The sequence below is a fragment of the Nylanderia fulva genome, unplaced genomic scaffold, assembly GCF_048542155.1.
Source record: "Nylanderia fulva isolate GAGA-0341 unplaced genomic scaffold, ASM4854215v1 Scaffold5, whole genome shotgun sequence".
Lineage (NCBI taxonomy): Eukaryota > Metazoa > Arthropoda > Insecta > Hymenoptera > Formicidae > Nylanderia > Nylanderia fulva.
The window spans coordinates 4,067,070-4,079,582 of NW_028190587.1; the positions used below are offsets into that span (position 1 = coordinate 4,067,070).

The 12,513-nt window shown below is 39.2% G+C and overlaps 1 protein-coding gene across 5 annotated transcripts in view; it reads left to right on the top strand.

The window, feature by feature from the left end:
* Window positions 1–12,513, top strand: part of LOC114941695 (melatonin receptor type 1B) — a 162,720-nt gene that overhangs the window by 142,963 nt on the left and 7,244 nt on the right. For all 5 annotated transcript variants that reach the window (XM_029316773.2, XM_029316772.2, XM_029316770.2 and 2 more), the window contains 2 exons: window positions 2,543–2,805; window positions 9,631–9,847. In XM_029316773.2, coding sequence (XP_029172606.1) covers window positions 2,550–2,805; window positions 9,631–9,847 — 473 coding nt within the window. In that variant the 5' untranslated portion in view covers window positions 2,543–2,549. The remainder of the gene's footprint in view (window positions 1–2,542; window positions 2,806–9,630; window positions 9,848–12,513) is intronic.

Below are 12,513 nucleotides of genomic sequence, written 5' to 3' on the forward strand. Positions count from 1 at the left end.
TGTACATGGTGTCTCGAAATCGTCGTCTGTGAATTTTTTTAACTTCTATCTTTAAGCTATGAGCGATTAGAAGTGAAGGAATTTTCGCGAATTTATTTAGTACATTTTTGTACGCTTCACAATTCTTTTGGGGGATTTTATTTTGAACGGTGGATATTAATTTTGGAAATGTAAATACTAATATTTAATATTGAAAATTAACAAACTGAGAAAGTAAGGATTAAAAAATAGCTGCGAGTTTTTAAACTATGAGCGATTAAAAATAAAGAAACTTTCGCGAATTAATTAAGTAAATTTTAATACGCTCCACAACTTTTTCGGGGGATTTTATTTTTAACTGTGGATATTAATTTTTGAAATGTAAATATTGATATTTAATATTGGAAATTAACAAACTGAAAAAGTAAAAATGAAAAAATAGCTGCGAATTTTTAAATTATGAGCAATTAGAAACGAAGGAACATTCGCGAATTAATTAAGTAAATTTTAATACGCTCCACAACTCTTTTGGGGCATTTTATTTTTAACAGTGGATATTAATTTTTGAAATGTAAATATTGATATTTAATATTGAAAATTAGCAAACTGAGAGAGTAAAAATGAAAAAGTAATGAGAAACTGTTGAAAAGAAATTGATTGGAGATTCGATGAAAAATTCGTAAAGAGAGAAACGAGATAATTTTGAGACATCTCGTACAACGAGCATCGATCATTCCGGCTCATCCTGTTCCGTAAAGACGGAAACAAGAATTTGCAGTAGATAGCGAGAATTAGCTCTTCTTCCATGGCGCCAATGACGCCTTCGTTCGCTCGCGCAGAAGTCGTTTTTCAATTAGGAAAAGATATCGGCATCGTCCGCGGGGAAATTGATTCGATGTCGATGTGCGTGAAAGGTCACGTAACGGGATTGATGAGATTATTGGCTCGAGGGGCTCGCCATTTCAAGCCCTAATGCAACAAGTGAAAATATTTCTGTAAGTAGTAAGGAAGAACGGTTTGTCGATCGGAAGAAAGAGCGATGATGCAGTTTTATTATTAAACGCAATTTTTGCGATCAATTTCTTCGCGAGCGTCGACCGGCGAAACACGACGTGTTAAACATTTCAATGGCCACCCGAGGCTGCGTTTGCTAATGAAAATTTAAAATTCACTTTGGAAATGCTGTGTGTGTGTGTGTAGATACGATCGAGACGTTTCCATTTATATGCAGAATAGCAAAGCAGACAGGTTTCATTATTGATAATACAATTTAAATTAACGATGATAATTTGAAACATGCAATTCTATTGTGTGTTTTAAATTAAAATGCATGCAATATAAAATTGCAAATATATATTCGTGTCAAATAAATACAATATTTAAAAAAGAGAAGATTTAATATTTTATATAGAGAAGTTATAAAAACGAATCTATTTAATTATTTAAGTAAAACTAAAGTGTGTTAAATTTAACAGAGAAAACATTTGCAAGTAAAAGCATTTTATATATGTTTTAGCATTTTTTATATGTGTATATAAGAACATTTTTGTGTTTTAAAATATTTATTTTACCTTTGAAAAATATCTGACATTTTTAAGCTATTATTATAAATATAATATAATAACTTATAATATGGTATAATTTATTGTAGCTATAATTTTCTCACATATGAAAAATTAATAAAATAATATGATATTCAAGTATGTGTCAATTAAGCTTCTGAATGAAGCATTTATTTCACACATAAAATGTTCTTATTTTACAAGTTTGTATAATATTTCCTGCAATCTCTTACTTACATAAAAGCAAGTATTTTTTAATTTTGATCACGAGCAAATATTTTAATACCTATCTGCATATTTTTCGAAATATGTTCTTTAAAAAACGGAAGCAAAAGCATACTCGCTCCACTTTATTTGTGAATATTGTCATATGTCTCCATGAAATTATTATGCATTTCTAAATTCCTGAACTAAATTCTCCTTTTTCCAAACAGTAATATTATATAATATACATAACGTCAGTCATTATCTACCTGCGTGCGTGACATTTATATTTGCTAATTATCATTGCGCAGATGTTGTTAGCGACAACGAGGACATTGTAGAAACCTAACATGGGTCACAGGTCGGAACAGGTGACTGTTCCCCACACCGTGGTCCGATCGATAATTCACAATTAGGGTGGTATGGTCTTGTTGGCCCTAATCTTCAAAAGGCCTCTCTCTGTATAATCGTGTGATATCAAATAGCTTTAGCCTCGTTTCCTCCGTGTTTCGAACTTGAAGACCACCCCGAACCATCCCTTAAAGTAATGAAAGGCCCGGATGTGTTGCTAATCAAAGTTAGACTTTGTTATATTATAATTATCCGTGCGTTAATTATAGATATACCCACCAATCGCAATTTTAATTTGCACTTAAAAGTGAGTGAAAATATTTTTTAATCCAAAAATTTGTACTGATTAGTCGTGTAAAATAATGCACTTAAGCAGCAGATTTAATTATTATTATTTATTCACGTATGATTCTATAAATGATGATTCGTGTTTTTTTTTTTGACAGTTTCAGAATGAACGTGACAGCAATCTTAAACGGTGCGACGACCACCGTGGCAAGCATCATCAATACCGAGTCTGGAATAAGACTGAACAAGACATTAAGTAGCGTTCTCGACGGTGACCTCGATGTTTCGCCGGTGACCTTGTCATCGGCCTGGTCCAGAGTGGCCCGACTTTTGTTGCTGGCCTCTCTAGCCGTCGGCGGGAGCGTGGGTAATGTCTTCATGATATCCGCCGTGGTAGTAGAAGACCAGCTCAACAAACGAGGTATCCTTGTAATTTTCTTTTTTTACGATTATAGATAAAAATAATAGACGAGAGCGCAGACTCGTTTTATAGAGACGAACAGTGACGTATTATATATATATAGGGAGAGAGAGGAGAAATTCTTTTCGCTGTATAAATTCGAGGTGGAAAATTAAAATGGTAAAGGCGAGAGACATTAGAAAGGATTGAAAAGAGTGTAGAAGGGAAGAGAGAAGGCGGCAGGGGAGGCAGTGGTACCTGAAAGAGAATACTCTCATCGACAAATGCAACGACAAAAGTTTTTACTCTATAGAAGTATATCCGACTAAAAGCCATCCTGGGGGTCGTACATTTCCGACATGCCTTGCGACAACGTTCTTTCGTATATATCGTCGCGGTAAGATCTCTTATCTTTTTTTGCGTCTCTGCGGACAAAAGCGTCTGTATCCGGCTGGGAAGGGACATAACAGCAAAGAACGACGTCGTCGGTACAATCTGTAGGGAAGATGGGATCTTCATCGTGCCATTATACCTGCGGCAATGACGAGATCGATTTCTCGTATTATTTGCAAACCGAACTTCTCTCTCGTCTCTCTCCCTCTTGCAAATATGCCGGCGTGATAATAAATAATCCCTCTAGGTGTGCGTTATATATATATATATATATATATGTATGTATATGTCGCTGTCTCCACGCTCTGAGAGACCGACCCGAGATAATTATTATTTGCACGCAAGCGCTCTGCATAGAGCATAATAACAATGACTGTAGATACAATGGAACACAAAGCAATAGGGGTGGAAATGTAATTACATTGTCGCTTAAGTGTATCGTTCTTCCTTCTCTCTATACAGCTATCTCCTTATCTTTATATTCAATTTAAATCCACAAGTTTAAATTGTCATAGAGAAATTGGGTCGCGCTTGAAAATGATCTGTCTACAAATTATAGACCTTACTGCTTCAGACCTTTCAATCTCAAGTTTTCGGTGATAAATTTGTTAACGAGTACAAAAGTTCCAATTCTGTTCTTTTAAACAATATTTGAAGCTAAAATGATAATTTAAAAAATTTTACATTTAATATTAAATATATTTTATGAAGATTATTATGTGTGTTTCGAAATATTATACCTAATTTTTTCTATTAGCCATTTGTATCAATTATAATTATTATCTGTCTTGTAATATTTTCCTCATATATTTATTAATATTTTTTTATATATTTATTACACGCATAAACAAATTTACACACAAATACATAGACATTTATATATGTATAGTATATATATATATATATATACTTATATATCATGTATAAGCTTTCTGAGACGACTTGATGTCCCAGAGCAGCGAATCAATTTTACTTTACCGTACTTTCTCTCTCTTTAAATGGACTTTTTCCTTTTTTTTTCCTTCTTTCTCCTTTTTTCTTCCCTCTTTTTCTTCTTCTTCTCAGCACTCCAATTTGTCGAGTTTCTCGGTTTTATAACTGTGTACCGTCACACACTGGCCAGCCTCGTAATTCTTATTGAAACGGCCCGAAACATTTTTACCGCTATTTTATTCCGCATGAATCTCGACAGTGGCGCAAATAATACCGACTTTCGTTCGTCTGAAACTATTCACCGAGAAAATCTCGTTCCGTTTTACTCGTTTTGTCAGCTATAAAGTTCTTTTAATGCGCAGTTTGCTGTGATGTGTCGTCTCTCGTGCCTCGTGATGACAACGAGAAACTTGGGTCATTATTATCGCGGTAACGAGAATTAACCTCCGTCTCGTTCGTGACTATTTCTCGAGCTTATAGTGATTGTAAATATATCCGAACTCGACGTGACGAATGCAAATGTTCTCAGGAAGATGGTGCTCTATAATCGTTTCCGTGTCCAATGCGCATGTTCGAAGTATAGTATAAAATATTGATAACAGCCATGAATGAAGATACACGAATCCTTTCATGGCATTCATCCTGAAATTCAGAGAGACGATGGGAATGCATGAATATTTTTTTTTACGTTAACAATTCATCTAAATTGTCTGTGAAATATCATTTGCTGATTTATTTCTTATATTTAGTCATATTTTTTATTGATGCTTAAAGTTAAAATTATTTAGAGCTTTTCTCATGAGAGAGAGAGAGAACACATGTAATTTTTCAATGAGAAATTATTATTTATTCGCTTTTGTTAATATGATAACATAATTATGCTATTTAAATTTTTATCGCATCAAAATTTAATCTTTTCCTTCATGATTAACATTTTTCTAAATTTAAAAATCGTGTAATATATGTAGTTTCTAATTTAATTTTTTTCCCCTTTAATATAAGATATCTTTATACCTTATTTTTGTATTGTTTTAAAACAGTCTTCAAGCATCTTACGTAAAATGCTCAAGTATCTCAAATAAATAAAGAAAAAGTTAGATTGTACAGATTAGAAAGTTCTCTCTTTTTATGAGAAATATCTATTAGTCGAAATTTTGCACGAGCCACTGTCAATTTACGCGAATGGGCAATAATACATAATACAGGAGCTTGGGTATGGATGGGACATCGTAGGACATCGAATAAGCTTGTAACGAGATTGAAGTTTTAATGTGCCGATCGCGCGCGCAATTTCGAACTTCACGATCGTCCCTTTCCAATAAATACGTCCGAACGTGACGCGACGGCAACTGGCCTGTCCTCCTCTCCTGTAGCCGGAAATCCGGCCCTAGCACCGGCGATTCCTCCTTTTTCCGCGCGTCGCTTCCACCCCGGCATGGCATGGCATCGAGGAGGCAGAAAGAGAGAGAGAGAGATAGAGAGACGAACCGTCTCCGGTGTGTTCGCTTGCGGAACGGGAGAGGATCGCGGGAAATGCTTTCGTAGATGTCCGTTCGTGCCTGACATAAACCCCATTTCCACTGCGGACGTGAAGTGTCGGACGGACTTCGGCTTCGTTTGCGTGAACTCTGCCGGCTCGGCACAGAGAACTCTCTCTCTGTCTCTCGGTAGAAACAAAAAGCCCCCGTACCGCAAGAGCGGTGCGGATCCACCGCGATGCCCGGTAACCCGAATGGCGCCGTAATGGATTGCGCAGTCGTGGGGTCCCTATAAGGGTGTACACGGATGAGCGAGTCAATTTCGCGGCGCGTAGCCGCACGAGCGGGCCCGGTTGCCGTATAACTCTGCTAGCCTCGTATCTAATGCCGCAACGAGAGAGCGCCGTTCTATATCTTCCACCCTTCTCTCTTTCTCCACTATACGTTCTTGTCTCATCTCGTCTCGTCTGTGGGGTGCCTTCCCTTGGAAACCCCGATCACGGAGGCGGCCGAACGCGGTGAATCCCCGCCGGTAATGCGAATACTTCGGGTACTCCGCGGTGCGGTTGGCGAATAGTTCGGTTCGGCGCTCGTGAAACGACGGGGCACAACGATGAGGAGATGGAACGAGGAGGGCCTATGTGCGCGCGGCGCGGCTAGGCTGACTCGGTAAATCGATTAAAACAAATTCTGATCAGCGCGGATTCATTCGGTACGTAGAAGAATACTCCGAGAGGGATGGATAGAGAGCCCAACGTTCCCATGACGATGCTGCGGCACTGCGGCTAGACAGGGGACCCGGATGAGAGATGGAGATATAGAGGAGGATGAGATAGAGAGAATCAATTTCGAAGTGACGCCACGGAGCGCTGATGCGGGATAATTTATTCCACGCATCAACCGCTGAATCGATCGGATCTCGTCACGCCGAAAACGTACCGCCGGAAAATGCGATCGGCGAATGCGGGCGGCGCGAACGCGACGACTGCAGGGCTTAATTCGTCGATATCTGGAGAGAGAGAGAGGCCGCGATATTTGATCCTATTAACCGGCAGACGAAGGCGAAAAGAGGCGCGCCTATAATTTGTCGCGTAATCATTTTTATCGCAGCGGTTGTAATATCCTCGTTCTCCAAAGGCGCGAACACGTTTGCGGCCGTTCCGCCGGCGTGTTGATGCGTTTTGCGCTTCCCAAAAAGTCCGAAGTAACCCTCGGTAAAAATGTCACTTTAGCTTTCGAGCGAGGGTGGAAATGTAATTTATTTTATCTGCTAGAGCGTGTTCCCCAGATATTCTTAATGTTGTGATGTTAGGATTATTAACTCTTCGATCGTACACAAACTTGTACCGCTATTGAGAGATTTGTTTTTCAACAAATGAGGAAGAATAACACAAATTTGTGATAAATAAAATCGAGAAGAATGTCTTATTCCTATTCATTTATGACGTATCGTTATTTAATACTGCGTGACATGAAAATGCAAATGAGCAGCGTGTTGCAATTGCAGTGCAGCGTCTTGTAAAGAGGAAGAAACATGCATGAGAGAAAACAGTATCATTATTCGAGAAGTTCTTTACCGTGCAATATAATGTTACATTTTTATCTTTTAATGACATCAATGTAAGAGGCTGTTTCCGCAAGTATTGGAATATTGTTTTTCTTTCAAATAGATGTTAACTTGTTGTATTAAAATGGATGTATAAGTAATATACACGTTATATTAAATACTTTAACGAGAGTGTCGATGCCAAGATTGCCAAGTGGCACTTTGGTGCGCGAGATAGCGATAAGATGTCGAGAAAAAGACCAAATTACACGTGCCGGCTGCAACTTAATGCGCCGCTTTGTTTGTAATTTATAGGTGTTGATGACTCCTTAAAAGTGCTTTCACGACTTAATTAAACTGCGCGGTTAAAATCGTGACGCTCGGCTGCTCATAACTATATACCTTTTCTAAGTAATTTGAATACCTGATATCCCGCTGCATCGTTTTACGTCGGGCGTAGGGCATTATCCCATTGTGCGCGGTATATATTTACATAAGGAAACCAGTAAATGAAAATTTGTCTTGTAAGGGCGAGTGAAGCTCTAGCTTCGCTACACAAGATGTAAGGCTGCAAGGAAATGTATAATTATAATAATTGCCCCTCGTGCGCGCACGAATGCATATGTATGGGGCAACTGACTCTCGCGATTGACTAATGAAAACTTTATCCTAACTCCCGGCGTTGAGAAATGTATATATCATAAAACACACACGCATACCTCTTCTTCGTTTGACAAACGGATCGTTAAGCCCGGCGCGAAAGTTCGAGCGCCTTGGCATTCGTGCATTTGTGCGGCGCGAAAAAAAGAAAAAAAAAAAGAGAGAAAAAAATGAATCTTATTATGCATTTTATTACTCATAGTAGTGTAACGGCGAATACGTTCGTTCCCTCCGTGCGACCTTATTATAGCGTTATACTCCCCTAAGGACGTGCCGACGTACGGATATTATTTCCTTTTTCTTCGTGTGTCTCTTCGTCGGGTATTGATCTCGGGGAAATCCCCGAGAATCGAGGGAATATATCGCGTCGCGAGAAAGAGGCAGCATCGCAAGGTAATGCGGATATTACGCTCTCCTTTCTTTCCGCGGCTCTCGACAATTTGATATTTCGCTTAACCGGGCTCCTATATGTATGAAACTTATGAAACGCTATAATCGTTGACTCGTAATAACAGCCGCTGGCCAGCACCGGCGGCCTCAGCCTCTCGTTTTAGTAGCTGTCGTCGGTCGAACGCCGTTACCGTCTGAACAAAGTTTTACAGCTGGCATGACCGTTCGTTTCGGTCGACATCGTTTTGCAATTACTATGGCTTTTACGATTCGCCCGAGAAGAAGCTACGACCTCTGATATTATGCCCCTGTGGGCGTGCGTTGATTAAATGTAGGAGATTGAGACCGACCCCTGGTCTCTCTCTCTCTCTTTCTCCGCGCGATATCAAGCCCTCCCTTAGCTCGCGGCACGAAGCTGCAAAAAATCCAAGATTTTTCAGTCCGCGTAATATAATAGTTTGGCACAAGGGTACCCGATCGAAGGCTGGCACTCTTTTGCCAGCGGAAAGGGAAGAGAGAGTCTTTGACGCTCTTGGCAGTACAGTCGAAATCCTGGCGTCGTGTGTGGGCGATAGATCGGTATGTATCCAACACGGGTTACCCTGTGAATTTATATCACTATCACCGGAATCCTTCCCTCTCTCTCTCTTTTCGGACGGAGGGTACGCGCGCGATCGATCGGAAACGGTGAATTCTAACCCAGTGGATTACATTCTGGACGGTGAATTGTAGCTCCTGCGACATAAAGTCGCGACGAAACGGTTCGTAAACATGTCGAAGAAGCCTCAAAAGACAAATGAAACCTCTAATTTACACGCATTAGCGCAACCTACTGTCTGGCCTACCCATCTCCCATCGCGTGACAATCGCAGCATTAAGGTATTAAAGCTGATATTGTATAGAGTTCCCCCAAGCTCTCGCAATACGCGAACATTCACGTGTAACGACAGAATTCGCTATTATTCAAAGCTACCATCAAGTTTTAATCATGGCGCATTGTTAAATTTCTTTATATGAAATATGAATTTAAATTATCACTCGTCAATGACATTTAATCCGCTTATTTCGTAGGAATCTCGAAAAAATTATTTGAAATAAAATTGGTCCAAAATTTAATTCGTCTATCGAATAAAATCCTCGCCTATGTTTTTAGAGAGATTATAAATTTATATGAGAAAAGTATATGTGTATGAAATTTTGTATATTGATTTTAGTAAGCTTCTTCGAATTGACGCCACTTGCAAAATACACGATTAATAAATTAATTTAGATATCGCGCGATAGAGAAACATTATTCCAAGTACCTCTGCCAAGATGCCACCCACAATGTATAATGTACCAGCGCAAAAAGTGCGGAACGTCGACTCTCTCGAGCGTTTCCAGATCGCAAGAACTGTTAGAAGCTAATTACTTTAATGAGTTTCACACGCGGATTCTTTTTTTCAGGAAACGCGTTCCTCGTAAACGTGGCGCTGGCGGATCTGGTGGTGACCGGACTGGTAATACCGGTCTCGGTGATCGTAATCCTGGCGGGCCACGAAGAGTCCCTGGCTACCTGCCGATTCGAGTGGACCCTCGAGGCACTTTGCTTTTTGGTGACCGTACTGACGTTGGCCGCAATCGCCTTCGAAAATTACGCACGTCTGTGTCTACCCGCCGAGAGGTATGTGTGAGAATGGAGAGAGAGAGAGAGAGAGGGAGATCCGCGTAAAATGGGTGTTTCCGCAATTTAACGCGTCGACTGCCACGTGACATCACGGTCGTGTTTCATTTTCCCGTCTATTTTCTCCCGGGGACCCTTTTGTAGCTTTGTGATATTTGAGCGTGGTATATATCACGCTCGAAATCGAGAAGTTCTTTGGGAGAACGACTTAACTGCAGTTAAGTCTTTTATCTTTATATATTTCTGATTGCTTGTGTGTTCTTGCTTACTTCTTCTCTTTCAACCAAAATTTTTTTCTCTCAATTTCTTTTGTTAAAAATTTATTAGCAAATTTATAGAAATGTAAAATCTGTCTTAATTAGACAAAAATTTAAAGTAGGAATTTTATTAAGTTCTTTTATAATCTTCCTTATGTAATTTATATGTTTCATCATTTTTCTTTTCCACATATGTATATGTAACATTTTGACGGAGATCTGTTTTTTTTTTTATGTGTAAATTGTAATTTATACATGCGACGAATAATTAAGTTTTATTTAAAATTGAAATTTTTAAAAATAATTTCTTTCAACTTAAACCGCTCTTTCCCCAAATGACTTTTTAATCATACGTATAAATGTAGACAAATAAAAAAGAGTTTGTTCATATTCATTATGTTTATAAATTCATAGCCAATATTTCGAGCATAGAAAATTGTATTATATATGTATGATAATACTATAAATTACATGAATGATTGCTCATATCTAATCTGGACGCAGTTGTTATCTAAAAAAGTATAGATTTATATCACGCTTCTGTATTGCGTGATATACTTTTTGCAGTAAATAGTCGATGCGTCGCATATAATGGTCAGTTTAATGATATCGTGATTTTACAACGTTGTAGGGGAAATGCATAGTATCGCTTTCATAATGCGATGGTTACCCAATATTTCATATATTTATGGCTTTTCCGGACAATACGATTACAGTGTTGTAGTGCGAAAACGCAATTTTAATGTAATGACACACATTGTGTCTCTGGCTCGGCACTATTTATATGCAAAACTCCAACTTTCTATGCAAATTCATTTGCTGCGACATTTCCATTTGCGCATAGACACAGTTCCGGATTAAAATGTTTCCTAGTTAGCTTTCATGGTGCAGCTTGAATACGTAATAATGTAATTCGTTGTTCGATCAACTAAACATTAATTCATATTATTAATATTATTATTATTAATATTCGTGAAAATAAGAATAATTTATATTATTTGACAGATGCAAAAATGTTCTCCCTTTTCACGAAAAGCTCGGCTAAAACGAACCTCGTACATCACAATTTCACACATTATTGATTGCATGCTCGACAAACCCGATGTTGCAAAAACGATACGTTGATAGATCAGGGAACGAAAGATTGATCAGCTTATTGCGAAAATAATAGAAAATGATGCTGACCTTTCGTTTGACCGTTGAAATGGCGCGAATCCAACTTCGAACATGAACAGTGACCCGGTGCCCGATCAATATTACAACCCTGTAACTGCCACCCTTCGGGAAGACGAGTCCGCTATTACTGTTATCGCGTCGTCTCATCCGGAATACTTCTTGTGTGTGTATTTTTTTTTTTTATTCTCTCCACCGAGACGTCGCGGACTCGCTCGCACTCGTGTGTCGACAGACGAGACGGGCGAAAGAGACGGCGAAACGCGTTGTCAGCGACGGAAACAGGGGGGAGGAGAAGGAGGGTTGCCCCCCATTCGCCATCGAATTAAGTGCCGAGCGCCTCGTCGATCGAAAAGATATAGCACACGTGACCGGTGGCGCGATCAATAGCCGCTACATTCCTGCGATTGTCGACGCTTTTTAGCCGCCGCTCGTCTCATCGCACTCGACTCCTTTTTGCCCCGTGTCGAAAGGGGGCGCAAGAGGGTGAGCCCTTCAAAGCGTCGCCTTTAAACCCACGCGCTTTGTTTACGAGGTGGCGTTTGTCGGTTACTAATTGAGCGGTCCGTTTCCGGAACGACGCGACACATACACAAACATACAAACATACACATATACGAGGACGCTCGTTCTTGCCCACGGCCGTCACTCGCTCTGAGGGACGGATGGTCGAACTGATGTACTGCGGTGTAATCGTTAACAAAGTTTGTTATTTGTCCCGTAGGGTGGCATGAAAAATGGATCGAACCCCGGGGTGTCTCGATTTGTCGAGCCGCCGCAAAAACTAACAAACTCTCACTCGCGCAAAGGCCGGGCAAAAAAAGGGTTCCTCTTTGGTTTGGTAGACAACCGGGGGGACGGGTTTTTAACGCGAATTTTATCGGCTGGCTGCGGCTTTCGATAACTGAATAAAGAACTTTACAGTGTGACGCTAGCCGATTAATCAAATCGACTTGTTTGTTATATATAATCGGAAATATTATTAATCACTTGCTTCAGGCTAATGTATATCTGTGACAATTTTTTGGGGATTGGATAAAGTCGATGTGATATAAATGGATTTTTCTCTCTCTACACGGATAGAAATTTTCTCTTAGAATTAAAATTATGGTAATCGTGGGACAATATGGTATTGGAAGAATTTTATGAGTTTCTTCGATTAATATATTTACCATTATAAAAAGTAATAATATGTACATAGTAAAATTTATCGAATATATTTTATATCTTATTGTA